The sequence below is a fragment of the Dromiciops gliroides genome, chromosome 5 (assembly GCF_019393635.1).
Source record: "Dromiciops gliroides isolate mDroGli1 chromosome 5, mDroGli1.pri, whole genome shotgun sequence".
NCBI lineage: Eukaryota > Metazoa > Chordata > Mammalia > Microbiotheria > Microbiotheriidae > Dromiciops > Dromiciops gliroides.
In genome coordinates this window covers 218,226,623-218,243,253 of record NC_057865.1, presented here as the reverse complement: position 1 = coordinate 218,243,253, position 16,631 = coordinate 218,226,623, and the positions used below count along the sequence as shown (strand labels likewise).

At 42.5% G+C, this 16,631-nt stretch overlaps 1 protein-coding gene across 2 annotated transcripts in view; it reads right to left on the bottom strand.

Moving 5' to 3' along the window:
- Positions 1 to 9,167, bottom strand: part of SLC4A8 (solute carrier family 4 member 8) — an 81,734-nt gene extending 72,567 nt beyond the window's left edge. For both annotated transcript variants that reach the window (XM_043965653.1, XM_043965654.1), the window contains exon 1: positions 8,845 to 9,167. In XM_043965653.1, the coding sequence (XP_043821588.1) occupies positions 8,845 to 8,889 (45 nt within the window). In that variant the 5' untranslated portion in view covers positions 8,890 to 9,167. The remainder of the gene's footprint in view (positions 1 to 8,844) is intronic.
- Positions 9,168 to 16,631: the final 7,464 nt, after the last annotated feature.

Here is a 16,631-nt window from a genome sequence, read left to right as displayed (position 1 = left end):
ACTATAAGTGTTATCTGTGACTCCTCCCATCACAGAATAAATTAAAAATTAATCATCAATTTTTATTGTTCCTTCATTATGTCTCTTGAATTCATTTCCTTCTTTCCATTGCCTTTGCCACCAGTCTAATCCTGATTTCACTCCTGATAACTGGAATTGCTTCTTGGCTCCTTTCTTTGTCTCCAATCTCCCAATCCATCTTGTATGCCCCTGACAGATTAGCCTTCTTAAAACGCCACTTTATTCATGTCATTTGCTGTTAAAAAATATTTTACTTAGACCGCCCCCCCCATTGCCTGCAGGATCAGATCATGCTATTCAAGGCCCTAGTCCATGCGTGCCATCTCATCTCCTACCCCTCTCCTTCACAAACCCCTTTCCTCCAGACAGACTGGACAAGTCGTCCAGCCTGGAACATACCACACACATCCCTGCCTCTGTGCTTTTCCTCATGCCATTCTCCCCTGCTAATATTTGCCCCCTTCTTTCTATGGATCCAATTCCTCTCCCTCTCTCAAAGCCCAGCGGGGATCCCATCTTCTCCATGAAGCCCTTTCCTGACCACTCCCAACTCCACTGATCTTGCCCTCCCAGGAATTTCTATAGTCCTTGTCTTGTCTTGTATTGTAGGTATTTGTGTGCATGCCTTTTGTTCTTCTCTCAATTTTAAGCTACTTGAGAGCCAAGGCTATGTCATATTCATCTTTATGTTCCCTGAAGTATTTATCATAGTGTCTTGAATCCAACAATAGGCACTGAAAATGTTTACTGAATGAATATCTGCACCTATCACCTGATGCTTATGCTTAATATTATACAGCCTTTTGGTCACTCCCATAACATCACATAGCATTCTCTTCTCAACTAGACTTTAGGCTCTTCAAAGGACAAGGCTATACATTGTACAACTTTGTATCCACCTAAACACTGTAAAAATATTTTTGACTGACTAAGGCTAATTTGGGGGGCTAATCTCACTGGAGGACTGATCTGGGGACTTTTGACTAACTGGCTGTCTGACTGCTATTAATTTAATGTGGGCCGTTTATAAAGTTGCTCCACTGCCAAATTGATAAGCAAAAGATTAAGAAGCCTCTTAACTAAATAATCAAAGCAGAGTTTATTTATGAGATACAATTTTAAATTAAGAATAAAGGGAGGGCAGCTAGGTGGCGCAGTGGATAGAGCACCGGCCCTGGATTCAAGAGGACCTGAGTTCAAATCTGGCCTCAGACACTTAATATTTACTAGCTGTGTGACCCTGGGCAAGTCACTTAACCCCAATTGCCTCATACAAAAAAAAAAAAAAGATAAAAGAATAAAGGGAAATAAAATGTACAACCTGACTGTGTTCCAAAGTGTCTCTTTCCACCTGCTGTGCCTGGAACTTTTTTTAATACAATAAGGGCCATTGCCGCCTCTTGCCTTAGGGTATGTTTCCACTTTCACTGCTCAGTTCCTTTCTTCTAACTGCGAGCCCCTTTCACTTTGTCAATCCCCCTGCATCTAACTTTCCTGTGTTTCTCTCTCACCGACCTCTCCTTCCGTTCTCCTAGTGCTCCAGTGTCCTTCTCTGTTCCATTCAACTTGTCAGCCCCCCTTCTCCATTCCGTTTGTCTCTTCTTGCTCTTAGCTTTTTCCCCTTCCCCAGTCCTCTTAGTCTCCTGAGTCCTTCTCTGTTCCATCTGTCTTGTCTGCCCCCTTAATCTTATCCTTTGGCCTCTTCCCAGCTTCTCTAGTCTCCAGAGTCCCTCCTTGTAGCCCCTTTCTGTCCATTCCTTCCAACCTCTTAACCTTCCGGCCTCTCCCTTGCTCCGTACATCTGCCTTTTGCTCTAGTCCTTTAGCCTTCTCCTAGTGCCCTTTTGTTCTCTTAACCTTGTCAGTCCCCCTACTGTCTAACTCTCCAGTTTATATATCTTCCTTCTCTCCACTCAAATCCAGGGGCTTTTTGTGCCCCCACACACACCAAGTTAATCCGCCAGCTACCCTCTGACTGCGGTTGTGGGGGGGGGGGTCTCGAGCCTCCCGTGTGTACCACATCCAGGGCTCCAGGGGCCCCTGCCCCCTGCTGAGCGCCTGGGACCTTGGCATGGGCTACACCAGAGGCCGGCCTGGACGAGCCTGGGATCTCTCAGATAGATCTGCTCAGGGTGGAGGGAGCTGGGGATCCCCCCCCCAGCTGTCTGACCTGGCATCTTGTATAGCCCATGGGGCTTTTGGGCTCAGCTGAAGCAGAGGGGGCGGGGCACCAGCACCTCCCACACAGAAAAGACCCTGAGGGCCTAAGGCTTTTTCATCTCAGCCCAAAGGTAGGGTCCCCAAATCAAAATAAATTTCCACAACACCCAGCATAGTGCAATGGTACCTGCTTGATAGTCACTGAATGAATTAAATTTAAAGTTTCTTTTTTTTGTGGGGCAATGAGGGTTAAGTGACTTGCCCAGGGTCACACAGCTAGTAACTGTCAAGTGTCTGAGGCCAGATTTGAACTCAGGTCCTCCTGAATCCAGGGTCTAGCTGCCCCCCAAATTAAGGTTTCAATGACAAGATTCTCTTGTCTATTGTTCTCTAAGGAAAAAAATGAAAAAGGGAGATAATTATATGGAAAATTCAAGCAAACAATCTGCTACTAATGGAAATTAGGTATGGGTAGGGTGGGCTTCAGTAATTCAGAGTGGCTATCTATAGGCAGAATTCACTAAAAAATTGTTTATCTCTTCATTTTACTTTGTCAGAAAAGCCACAGTCATCAAAGGCATGGGAAAGGTCAGCCATAGATGATTGGAATACAGCTTTATTAGTCATGAAAACTCAAGATTCCATATCTACAATGTAGTTATTACTTTCCTATAGTATCATTAAGTTCCTCAATCTAAAAAGGAGAAAAAAAACTGTAGAAAAGACCTTGTCTCTAATTTTTTCCCTTTATTCTTTTTTATCTCCTTCCATTCCATAGAGTCAGTGAATGTGAATTAAATTTAGAGAGACAGGCTCTAAGAGCTTAAAATAACAATAAAGGAATAAATGGTCAAAGGGTTAAATACACACAAAATACTGCAATAGAATGTCACTGATGAAGAATGGGCCCTGGTGATGGGAAAGAATAAAGGCCTTGAAACAGAAAGAATTAAATAATAAGCCTTGAACCTGGATGAATCACAACTGAAAAGCAGCCCAAAATCACAGCCTAGAGCTTACTAATAGTGGACAAGTTAAAAAGCAGAAGCAGGGATGGATCTCACATAATGTCCCCAGATCCTAGAATCACTTGATGCAGCAAAATAGAAAGGGTCAGTGGCTGAAATGGAGATCAGAGTTCCACTTTCAAACTTCCTTTTCTGAGTCCTGAGAATTGCAGTTAGGAAAACTGACCAATCCACTGTCCACTGACTTATTCTACTCATTCATCTTTTCAACAATTCCCAAATTCTTTACCACCAAATTCCTCCTTTATCTTGAGTAGCTCATTGGTTTCTAGCTCCTTAATGAACCTACTCCAATGACTTCATGCCACAAATCCTCAAGGCCTTGTTCACCTTTACCTCCCTACTGATCCCTGACATCTACAAAGCAAGGAAGAAATGTGATCTGCAGGCTGCTGAGGCCAAAAGGGCACTGCGGCATAGGGGAAAGTGTGGATCATGTGTCAGAGGATTTGGGTTCAAATTCCAAGTCTGTCACTTACTGCCTTTTGTAACTTAGGACAAATCACTTAACCTCTCCAGTAGTTCCCTCATCTTTGTAATGAGGGGGTTACATTAGAACAGGGGTCTTAACCTAGGGCCCACAAACCCTATGGGGTCAATGATTTTTATGGGAGGACAGGGAATCATCTTTATTTCAACATAATCGGTTTCCTGGAAGCTTGTGTATTTTATTTTATGAACTTAAAAGTATCGAGAAAGAATCCATAGGCTTCAACATACTTCTAATGAGGTCCATGGCACAAAAAGAGGTTGAGAATCATTGGACTAGATCACCTCCAGTGTCCCTTCAAACTCCAAATCTATGATCCTCTGATTAGCACTCCCCCCCCTCCCCACCTTCACTGAGGCTCCAGATGTCTTATCCACAATAAGACATCTTCTCTTAAATGACCAATGGGTTGCCATCCTGAGTTTAGGGCTGCCTTCTATAAACTTTTATTGTTTCAAGTAATGAATTAGGACTTTTTGATTTCCTACTGAACTACCATTTAGATAGGTCCTTGTTATTCAGTAGAGTTTTCTTGTCAGTATGTCTCCTAACCACTAACTTAATAGTGAACTTGTTATTACTTTGTGAGAAAACCAAACAAATGCTATTCTCTAACATTAATTGCAGTTACCTAGCAACAGATTTAAGATAAACATGGTTACCTTTCAGTTTCCTGATAACTACTGCTTCAGACGGCCACTCCATGACTAACTACCTGGCCAAAGCAAAATAGTGAGCAAAGACAATTATTTTTACAATTTAGGAAGAAGGGAATTTGCTGCTTGAATTGTTCCAATAGCTACCTCCATTCTTTTGTTCTACAAGTCTAGCCCATGTTGCTCCTAGCAACCATTAACCAGTAGTTCTAGCCATTGGAAATGAAAGGCAAAAAAGTATTCCTTGTTTATACATAGGGGAGTGGAGGGAAAGGAAAGTGGGAAGTATATAAATAAGTGAAACAAATTGCCACTACTCTTCCAATCTTCTGCCAAGCACGAGCCCTCGGAATGATTACCAAAGGCTTTTAGAGATTGAGGTCCTTCTATTACCCTTCCTCCCACTGATAGAGCACCCCATACCCCCTCACATTTGGACCACTCCCCAAATGTCAGCTTTCTTTGGAGACTAGAATGCCTTCTTATTTTGCCTGATTCCACTAGTACTTCATCTAACTCCCCACTCCACCCCCTGTTAACCCACCCTTAGGATGCCCAGGATTCCACTTCCTAACTGGCAAATCATCCCAGCACCAGCCTCAGACTAGTTTCTTCAGCTGCTAAGCATTTCAGCAGCTATTTGGAAGCTGTGAGTAACCCCCAGACTTTGTCCCTATTTTAAAGTGTGGATGTTGCTCCAGCTTCTGTGCTTGGCCTTCTGCTTTTACTTTTTCATATGTATTCATTTTGAGAACTCAACATCCTCATTTCTTCAACCATCCCTTTATGCTGAAGACTCATTAAAAATATATCTTGGGGCGGCCAGGTGGCGCAGTGGATAAAGCACCAGCCCTGCATTCAGGAGGACCTGAGTTCAAATCCAGACTCAGGCACTTGACACTTACAAGCTGTATGACCCTGGGCAAGTCACTTAACCCTCATTGCCCTGCAAACAACAAAACAAAACAAAACAATATATATATATCTTTACCCTCACCTCTCTGCAGAGAGAGCCAGGAAAAGCCACCCATTCTGTGAAAGAGTAAATCGATAGAGCTTCCATGCTCTTACAAGATGACCTCTCTGTTGGAGCATGGCCAACACCAGTTGGTTGCACATGTTCCTTATCAAAGGGCCATCCTTTTGTATATTCTATGGAATGGATTCTACCATACATGTACCTCCATTCACCTATAAGGTATGCACACAAAGGCAAACAGGGTTAAGTGACTTGTCCAGGGTCACACAGCTAGTAAGTTTCTAAGGCTGAATTTGAACTCAGATCTTCCTGACTCCAGGCCCAGTACTCTATCCACTATGTCACCTAGCTGACCTAACCCCTACTTGTCTCTTTCCAATTTGTTTTGCTTGCTCCTGGCTCATTGATTTTTCTAAAACATTTTCCATGTGACTCCATTGATTAAGAACCCAATGGTTCTCAATTGCTTATTATATCATATCCAAACTCCTCCTGACTTTGAAAACCTTCTATAATCTGGCTCTCCCCCAACAGATTCAATTTTACTTCCTATTGCTCTCCAATATGAACTCTCTGCCCCAATTCACCTGGTTTGCTCCTTGATCCCTGCATACTTTACATTAATTCTCAGTGCTGTGACTTTACTTGTATGTTGTTTTCCCTAAGTAGAATGTTCCCTACACCTATCTAAGCATTCTCCTTTCTTCAAGGTCCAATTCCATTCTCACTTCCTCCAGAAAATCCTCAATGACTACTCCAATTTCCTCTTTCCCAAATTTCCTAGAATCATGGATTCTTATAGCTGGTAGGGACTTTAGAAAGTCATCACCTAGTTCAAACTTCCACCCATAGGATTTCAATATATTGGGCGACGGCAGGGGTGTGGAGTGGAGTCAAACAGAAGCCTTCAGGGACAGGGATAGTAAAGAAACGGTGTTGTTCATTGTGATCCCTGCCTTTATTTCTATGTGAGATGATCTTGTTTGATCTGGAATTCAAAGGTATGTTATACCAGATATGAAAGGATAAATAATTGAACATAAAAGTAAGTGTGGAGGGCAGCTAGATGGCGCAGTAGATAGAGCACCGGCCCTGGAGTCAGGAGTACCTGAGTTCAAATCCAGCCTCAGACACTTAACACTTACTAGCTGTGTGACCCTGGGCAAGTCACTTAACCCCAATTGCCTCACTTAAAAAAAAAAAAAGTAAGTGTGGGATAAACAAAAGACAATGAATTACTGAGAGACTTCCCTATTTTATAAGAATTGCTGATAAAACTGAAAAATAGTTTGTCAGAAATTAGGTTTAGAGTGTATATCTCACTAAGCTCACCAACATTTTATATCATATATCTCAATAGAATGCACATGTTACCTGAAAGTTAAAGGTTATACCATTAAAAAATTAGAAGAAAACCAGATCAAGTAATTTTCACAGCCATATCTAGGGTGGCAATTCTTTTTTTTTTCTTTTTTTTTTTTTTGCAGGGCAATGAGGGTTAAGTGACTTGCTCAGGGTTGCACAGCTAGTAAGTGTTAAGTGTCTGAGGCTGGATTTGAACTCAGGTCCTCCTGAATCTAGGGCTGGTGCTTTATCTACTGTGCCACCTAGCTGCCCCCCTAGGGTGGCAATTCTTAACCAAATAAGGGACAAGGATGATTACAAAAGATCAAATAGGTAATTTTGGTGACATGAAATTGAAAAGCTTTTCCATGAACAAAGTTAATGCACATGGGACAAGGAGGGAAGAAGACAATGGGAAGAGGAAATCTTTGCATCAGATATCTTTGGGGAAAGTCTGATACCCAAAATATAGAGGGAACTAACACAAATATATGACCAAAAGACACTCACTTCTCAAAGGATAAGTGATCAAAGGATATGAACAAACAGTTCTAAAAAGAATTGCAGACTATTAAAAAGCATATGAAAGGCTACTCCAAATACACAAAACAGAACAAAATTCAGAACAGGAAACATTCAAGGAGGTCAATGTTGGAAATACATGATGAATCAAAATATACTTTTAAAAAACTGAATATAAAATAGATTCATGGTTTCATATATAATCTTCTTCTGCTCTTCATGTAAGGAAATATTCATGTTTATTGATGTTTTTCAAGTTCATAAAAATAAAAAGGAAAAAATTCAACTGAATGTTGTGAAATTGCAATGACCAAGATTGGCCCCCAAAGAGATGTGAGGATGTATTTCCCTCCCTTTCTTTGAAGAGGTGGAGGCCTATGGTATGGAATACTGCTTAAAATGTCTGCCTTGGTTGAAATGTTGGTTCATTTTGCTGATTTTTTTTTCCTTTTAAAAATTCTTTGTTATTAAGGATGAAGGGTGGGGAGGATATATTGGGAAATGCAGGTAACATAAAAAGGAAAGATGCCAATAAAATTTTTAAAGTATAATATGAAATAAAGTCTCTGTTCCCTCACGCATTCTATTCTAAACTATTGTCAGTAAAAGACAGGGGTCCTTTGAACCAGATCAAAGGTATTTTCAGACTTCAGACTTCTTCTCAGCCTCCAGTTTCTCCACCAGTGAAGATAGATGATTTAGGACTGACTGCCTTATCAGTAGATCAGAGGAGAGAGAAGGTGGGGAGCAAGGCTATTTTCTGCCCTTCTATAAACCACCTTTATCTCAGGCAGCTTCAAATCTTTCCCCATCCCTTTGTCAGTGCTCCACGAAATGGGCATAAATGTGTCACTGGCAGGTTTTTCCAACTCAGATGTTTCTTTTCCCCCTATGATCAAGAGACATGGAGGTCTCCTGATGTCACCATCCTAATGAGGAGAAAGAAAAATCCAGTGCCCGACACAATCATTTTGTTATTCATTCAAAACTTTCCAGCTCTAGCCCCTTTCTCCAGAACTATCCCCAGCATGAAGATCTGTCACTTAATTCCAAAACCTTTCCTTGGTCCCCCTAACACCATCACATACCTTTTATCTTTCCCTGCATTCACCTCTACCCTTCATTTCTTTCTCTCAGCACAGTTCCTGTTATCTGCTCCTTGAATCCCTAAAGCATCCCCATCCCCCCCCCCCAAAGGTGGCCAAGTGTCCCTGCCCCTCCCCTCCCAGTCTCCCAAACATCGGGCTGCCAGAGGACCACAGCCTCCCTCCCTATATCAGATCCCAATCTCCCCATGCCTCCCCTGGCCCGGGGACCCCAAGACACAAGAAGCTGTTTGTCGGACCACCCTTCTGGACTGGGCCAGACGTCCCTGGTCCCTCGCCGGAGAAAAGAGCCCCGGGCACCCGACGCCATCCACATCCCTTCTGCCCCCCGGGCGCTGGCTGCCGCAGTGCCCGGCTCCGGCCCAAGGTCACCCCCGCTCCCGCAACCCGGGCCCGCCGTGCAGGGCGCCCCGTGGCTTTTCCGGGAGTGTCCCTTCTCTCCATCCCCATCCCCGCCCGGGAAAGCGCGGCCCAGGCCGGGGCCAGGAGGGAGGACAAGGGACGGGAGGGGCGGGAGGGGCGGGAGGCGGGGCCGGTACCTGGTAGCTGAGGACGCCGTCCGGCTCACTGCGCCCCGCCGGCATGGCGGACCCGAGCTGGATTCCCCTCCGCGAGAACCGAGGCCGTAGCCGCCCCGGGCCAGCCGAGCTGCCGAGCCCTGTGCGTCTCCTCGGAGGCGACCCTGACCTAAGAGCCAACAGTCAACCATCAACCGCCGCCGCCACCTCCATAGCCACGGGCCAGCAAGGCATCCTCCATAGCCAATCAGCGCCCGGCCTGCGGCGGCCAATCAGCGCACCGAGCAAGGGGGACGCCGTCCGGATGGTACCTTGGCCAGAGAAGGAGGGCGGAGGGGGCGGAGAAAGAAAAGAGGAAGCGAGGGGACCTATTGGTTCCAGGGCCCGGTTGCCGTGGTAACCACCTCCCTCCGGGCCGGGACCTCGGAGCTTGAAGCCCCCACCCAGTTCCTGTAGACCAGCTGAAAATCGCGTGCTTGTAACCTCATTGCACCTGATTTTTAAAACGGGTGGACGGTTTTTTTTTTCTCCATTGTTTATGATCCACGGAAAGTGATAATGACCTTCCTCTCCCCCGAGAGTACTTTCCCCAGGAGTTTCAGAGGGAAGACGCTCCCAATCTGAAGACTGAACTGGAGAAGAGGAAGAATGATGGAGAATTAAAGGGGAGGGGTCGCAGGAACCGAGGCCCACTAACCAAGCTAATTGCCCATTACGGATCCTTTGCCTAGAGCACTAGGGGAAGATAGGAGCTACTAGCCTGAGCTGAGTTTAGAAAATCATGAGGAGCCATTTCGATTCAATCTAGGCTTAAAAGGAAAAGGGACTGACCTGAGTTCAACTCTTTATCTAGGAATTCAATTTAACAAACATTTATTAAGCCCTTACTGTGTGTAAGAAAGGGGGGGAAGAGGCTGATTGTTTCATAAAACAGGCTGTTCACTTCTGAGTCAGCAAACCTGGCAGGGGTTCTTAACCTGCTTTGTGTCATGGACTCCTTTGGCAGTCTAGCCTAATATTACCGGGGCTTGTGGCCTATATTCAGAATTTCAGAAAATGCCAAATTTCATTTAGAGGTTAGTGAAAATAAAGATGCCATTTTTCCCATCCAAGTTCACAGACCTCTTGAAATCTGCCCATGAACTCCAAGTTAAGAATCCCTTCGAAGAAAACTTACATGTCCTTTAATATAGAAAAACCATTTACAAGCGAACAATTCTTAATTACCATGCAAAACTAAAAATAATGATAATAACCAACATAAAGACTTGAAGGCTTGTAAAGCATTTTACATATATTTTCTCATTTGATCCTTACATCAACCTTGTGAAATGAGTGCTATTATTTTTTTAATTTCTTTTTTAAAATTTTTATTCCCCAATGCAACAAACATTTATTTTTTCCAGTTACATGTAAGGGTAGTTTTCAACATTCATTTTCATAAGATTTAGAGTTCCAAATTTTTCTCCCTCCCTTCCCTCCCCCCTCCACAAGACAGCAATCAATCTGATATAGGTTATATATGTACGATCCACAAATGCACTTTTTATCAGTTCTTTCTATGGGAGTGGATAGTATGCTTCATCATTAGTCCCTTGTAATTGTCTTAGATCATTGCATTGCAATTGCATTTTGCAGATGACAGAACTGAGATGAACAGAAATCTACCTAAATTTCCTTTCAATCTAAGCCCTACCCCCACTTCCAATTCTCTGGGGGTGGAAGTGAGGATAAGTATCAAGGAAGCAGGAAATTTTTTTTGAAAATAACCCCCATTAAGGGCCACATAACAAGAGCACTACAAAAAAATTTTTTTAATATGTAGCAGTAGATGGTTCTGGCCCAGAGGGATGGAAGTGTCTTCTCACTCTAAGGGGCCCCAGCTCTGCATTCACTACCAGACCACATCTCAGTTCTGAACTGGGGAAACCTGGCCTCTAAGGAGAGGAAAGTTCTTTTCTCTAGTTCTTTGTACCTCTATCCCAGAGCCCCAGGGAAAATCTCATAGAGCTGAGGTTCTTTTCACATCTACGATCTCCCAAGAGCACTTCCCACAGGGCAGATGGTACCAAGTGAGGGACTTAGACTGTTCAGACTCTGTGAATCTGCCCCTCAGACTGCAGAGAATTCCATCTCTGAATTGCTGCTCAGTTACCTATAGTCAAGGAAAGAAACAGAAAGCAGAAGCAGCATCCAGACCCTTGAGAACCTGACTTAAGCTCATCTAGATGGGTATATACTCTAACCTCTATGTTTGAACAACCACCATAGGCGGCTGGAATGCCTGCCCCTCTCCTACACCAAATGGAAATGCTAAAGAGGGAGTTCCATGCCACACATTCAGGAGAAAGGAAAAAGAAAGACCCAATGAAATAACTTCTCTTTTTGTTCTAAGTGGGTCATTTTTCCTGACCCAATAGTCAATGCTCTTTGACACAGGCACCCCTTGCTATTAATCAAAGGGGATTGCTTTGTGATTGAAAAGCACAATTTCTCTTACACTAAATTACATGTATTGCTGGAAATGGCCAAGAAAGACAAGATGGGCCACATACCCAAGGTCCTCAGAGGTATGTGCTTTAGCCAGAGCCAGAGCAGTTCCAGTGATTATCCTCATTACAAAGACAATAACTGTCAACAAAAAATCAAGCAAATTTAAAATGGAACCTGCCTTTGACCACACCCAAAGGGGACAGAGAGCCTTGGTAGAGAGAGAAGTAAACCATCAGACAGACAAAGGTACCCAGACTCCCTAGTTTGACTCTCTCTCTTTTTTCTTTTTTTGGACAGGGCAATGGGGGTTAAGTGACTTGCCCAGGGTCACACAGCTAGCAAGTGTCAAGCGTCTGAAGCCAAATTTGAACTCAGGCCCTCCTGAACCCAGGGCCAGTGCTTTATCCACTGCACCAACCAGCTGCCCCACTTGACTCTCCCTTGCCCCAACCTTGAGAAAGTAGGCTTTAGGATAGAAGATTGAAGAAGCAAAATGGAAGGATGCAAAGTGGCCAACAGAGGGCAACAATGAGAGGGCTGAAGGACTGGAAAAGAAATGGAGCAGATCAAGCTATGAGACTGCTTGCTGAGAACAATCATCACTGAGGAAGCATAACTGACCAGTGGAGATCCTGAATGGGCAGAGGACATGTAACAGCAAGCAACAAATCTCCAATCCTTCATCTTCCTCCTCCTATCCACAAAGCAAGGAACTGCATTCAGTTTATTTCCTGAATCCTTCTTCTTTCTTTCTTTTCTTCCTTATAGTCAGTGAATATATTGTTCTGGTTCTATTGATTTCATTTTGTATTTCCTTTTATACCTTTGTCCTTATTCCTTAAATATTATTTATCATTTTAAAAAAATATTTTTATTTGCCTGTTGCTAGTTAATTCATTTGCTTCTACTTTCTTAAATGCCAGGAGTTTGGGAAATGAGTTCAGTCCTTATTTTGTAGGTTTGTTTAATTATTTGTTTTATTAATTATGTTCATAATTTTAAAAATTTTTAGAGAAAATACTTTCTATGGCGTTATAGAACCCCCCAACTTGGGGGGTTTTCAAACCCTTAGTCCTAAGCTTAGTTTTAACAATTCTCACTCCTTTATGATGTCATATTATGTAAAAGATGCTTGACAGGCACCTAAGTGTGCAAAAAGGTGAACAGCAAAGTCCCTACCTTCCAGGAGCTTAAAAGCCTTATTTTTTGTGTCCGATCAGTCTAGAGGACTTAATGTAGGGAAATTCCCTCCACCACTGCAGATTTGCAGTTCATCTCTAACTTATAGTCTTAGTTGCTTTGTACCCAGACCAAGAGGGTGAATAACTTGCCCGTTGTCACGTGGCTAATATTCAGAGGCAACACTCAAATCCAAGTCTTTCTTAATTCAAGGCCAATCTACTATCTACAGTGTAATGTACTTTTTACAATGTAGGTAGCAAGGCAGAATACATATATGCACATATATATACATACATACATACATACACAAACATATATATTTGTGGAGTATATATGTCAATGTCTATGTTACTTCATCTCCTGCTGGGCATGTGTATCTCCTGAGGAAAGGCTGCCAAAGGCAAGGCTGGGCATCTTCCATCTGTCCCAAAGCAATCATTTCCATCTGTGTCAGCACAAAGCAACTTCTACCTCCTGCTGCCAGCCCAATCTCCCAAATGGGTTGTGGAAAACCTCCATTGTAAAGAAGAGTAACCCTCCCTTTGATTTCAGGTGTCTGGTCTTCTGCTATATTTGTTTGCCCTTTGAGTGGAACTCTACACTAAGTGATAAACATTCTCCTACCTGTTCGTACCTTTCACATTCCAGTGACTGAACTCCTGTAGATCAGGGCTTCTTAAACTTTTTCCACTGCTGACCCCTTTTCACCTGAGAAATTTTGACATGACCCTAGGTATATAGGTATATAAAATAGGTGTCCATAACCTTTTACTGTTGCCACATTTTTCATGACCCCCACATTCAGTTACAGTTTATGACCCACAGTTTAAGAAGCTTTGCTGTAGACCATCATCCAAACCCCATTCCTCACCTCTACCCCTTGTTTCCTCATTCCCATCCCTCTCAAACCTCCCATCTCAAAGTTTCAACCTAACTCCCAGTCCTTCCACTGTGATCTCTAGAATACCTGTTGTTCCATAGGCAACAAACTTCTCATCTAGATCACATCCTCTAACCATAGGTAAACTTCAGGGTTCTGTCTTGAGCTTTCTTTTCCCTCTGTACTACTTCACTTGTTGATTTCATCAGCTCCTGTAGATTTCATTACCATATATGCTGATGATTCTCAGATCTACCTTTCCTGCCCCAAATTCTCTGCTCACCTGCAGATCTCTTATCTTCAACAGACATCTTGAACTAGATGTTCAATAGACATTTTAAGCTAAACATGTCCAAAACAGAACTCTTTATCTTTTCCTCCAAACCCTACACCCCTTCTACCTTCCCTGTTACTGTAAAAGGCAGCACCATCCTCCCAGTCCCTCCGACTTGGATCCTAGGAGTCATCCTAGATTGCTCACTATTTCTCACACACACCCCCATACCCAAGTTGTTGCCAAGGCCTATAGATTTCACTTTTGCAATATCTTTAAAATATGCCCCCTTCTCTCTTCTGACACTGCCACTACTCTGGTCCAGGCTCTCATCACCTTATGCCTAAACTATTGCAATAGCCTGTTGGTGGGTCTGACTACCACAAGTCTCTCTCCACTCCACTTCCATTCAGCCACTTGAGTAACACCAGCACTGCAAGGGTGCAGGGATGCTGGTCACTACTGGTGATCACTCACAAGGATCAGGGGCTTGGGACCCAGTTCCAAGGCAGAAAGGAACACAAGTTCTTGGGGCTTTGGAAGAGGAAAGGACTTGGTTGCAGTTCCAGGACTTAGAGGAGCACTCGCACTTGTTGCTACCAATGTACAAGTTCTATTCCTTGATAAAGACCAGAGCACAGATCAGGAGAGCAGGTTTCCTTGGATCATACCACCTTAGAAGCACTGAAAACTTAAAGATCCCCAGAACTAGATCTGAAAACAACAGCATGAAAAACCTGAAGTATGGGACCATACCCACTCTACGCAGAGTCCAACTTTAGCATAAAGTTAAAAGTCAAGAAACAGGCTGGGAAAATGAACAAACAACAACAACAACAACAACAACAAAGAACCTGATTATAAAAAGCTACTATGGTTGCAGGGAAGAACAAGACACAAATTCAGAAGATAATGATGTTAAAACAGAAAAATCTCAAAGAAAAATATGAAATGGACACAAGCCCAAACGAGAATTCCTAGAAGACCTCAAAATGGATTTTTAAAATCAAATAAGAGAAATATAGGGAAAATTTGGAAAAGAAAGAAGAGTGATGCATGAAAATTATGAAAATAGAGTGAATAGCTTGGTAAAAGAGGCACAAAAAATACTGAAGAAAATAATACCTTAAAAAAAAAAAAACAGAATTGGCCAAATGGTAAAAGAGGCACTGAAAGCCACTAAAGAGAACACCTTAAAAAGCAGAATTGGCAGGGCGGCTAGGTGGCGCAGTGGATAAAGCATTGGCCCTGGATTCAGGAGTACCTGAGTTCAAATCCAGCCTCAGATACTTGACACTCACTAGTTGTGTGACCCTGAGCAAGTCGCTTAACCCCCATTGTCCTGCCAAAAAAAAAGCAGAATTGGCCAGATGGAAAAAGAGATACAAAAATTGACTGAAGAATTTTTTAAAACCCATTGATTGGGGGCAGCTAGGTGGTGCAGTGGATAAAGCACTGGCCCTGGATTCAGGAGGACCTGAGTTCAAATTCGGCCTCAGGCACTTGACACTTACTAGCTGTGTGACCCTGGGCAAATCATTTAACCCCCATTGCCCTGCAAAAAGCAAAAACAAAACATTGGTTTCAGAAAATATTCACTTTTCACAATACATGAAATCTATAGTACCATAAATACTATACAGTAAATAAAATTCTTAAAACTAAAATATTTTAAACCTGAATCTTACCTTCCACTGTGTCAGATGGCAGTGTGAGAGCATTGTACTGTATTCTGTACTGCTGTAAACTTCTCTACATTGGCTCCCTCTGAAAACCAAAGGAGAGGTTGCTGGGACTTTAGTCAAAGCTGTTGGAAGACAGCAAAATTGGTGGGGTCTCAACATCACCTTAGATCCCAAAGGACTTGCACTATGCTTTGGGGGCACAAAACTTGAGTTTTAAAAGCAAACAATGAAAATATAGGATGAACCCACAGGTAACACTTTACAATGGTAGGATAAACAAGACCAGTGAAGTGTCTAGTAGGACACCAGCTGCTCCATAGACTTGAGCATTTCACACCTCACATTTTTACTCTACTGCACATAGCCTCAAATGTGCATGGTTGCCAATGTGAAAATTAGGTTATTAATAAAATCATGCAAATGCTTCAAGTTAAGACATTTAAAATGTGCAAATGTTGAGAATTGACTGTATTTGTGAAAACCACTTAGCACAGTACCTGGTACATAGTGAGTACTATATAAATGCTTATTCCCTCCCCTTTTCCTTCTTCCCCCTGACATCATTTTTCTTGCACATCTCTTAAAAATTTATAATGTATCATCTGTATTGTTTTTATTTATGCTGAGGCTATACCTTATCTAAGCAATGTATCTGCCCCTAGAGGCTTAGCACAGTGTTCTTAGAATGGCAAGTGTAGAAATGTGTTGTAGAATCTAATTTTCCCAGATCATAATCCTTCAAACCTTTGAAGACATGTTTATCCTACATCTTCTCTTCTCCAACTTAAATACCCCCATTCCTTTTATCCATCCATGATATGACAAGGTTATCAGACCTTTCACTACCCTGTTTATGCTCTGTTGGAGGGAATTTTAAAATAAATAAATAAGTAAATTGCCTAGAACTGAATGTGGTGTTCCATATATGTTCAATGTAGGACCTAAACAACATTCCCTTCCTTGTTCTGAACACTCCACTTCTACCAATATTATTTCATATTAGAAATATGTGTTAGCTTATTTAGAAACTGAGTCACAAATTAGCTTATAGTAAACCAAAGTCCCAAAGTCTTTTTCTGATATGGCTGATGTGGCCAACTGCTGATATGGCATGTTTCACCTCTTCTATACTTTCACAGTTGATTTTTATTTAACTGTAGTACTATAATTATACTTATTGCTATTAAATTTCATCTTAGAGGGGTAGCTAGGAGGACCTGAGTTCAAATCTGGCCTCAGACACTTGACACTTACTAGCTGTGTGACTCTGGGCAAGTCACTTAACCCTCATTGC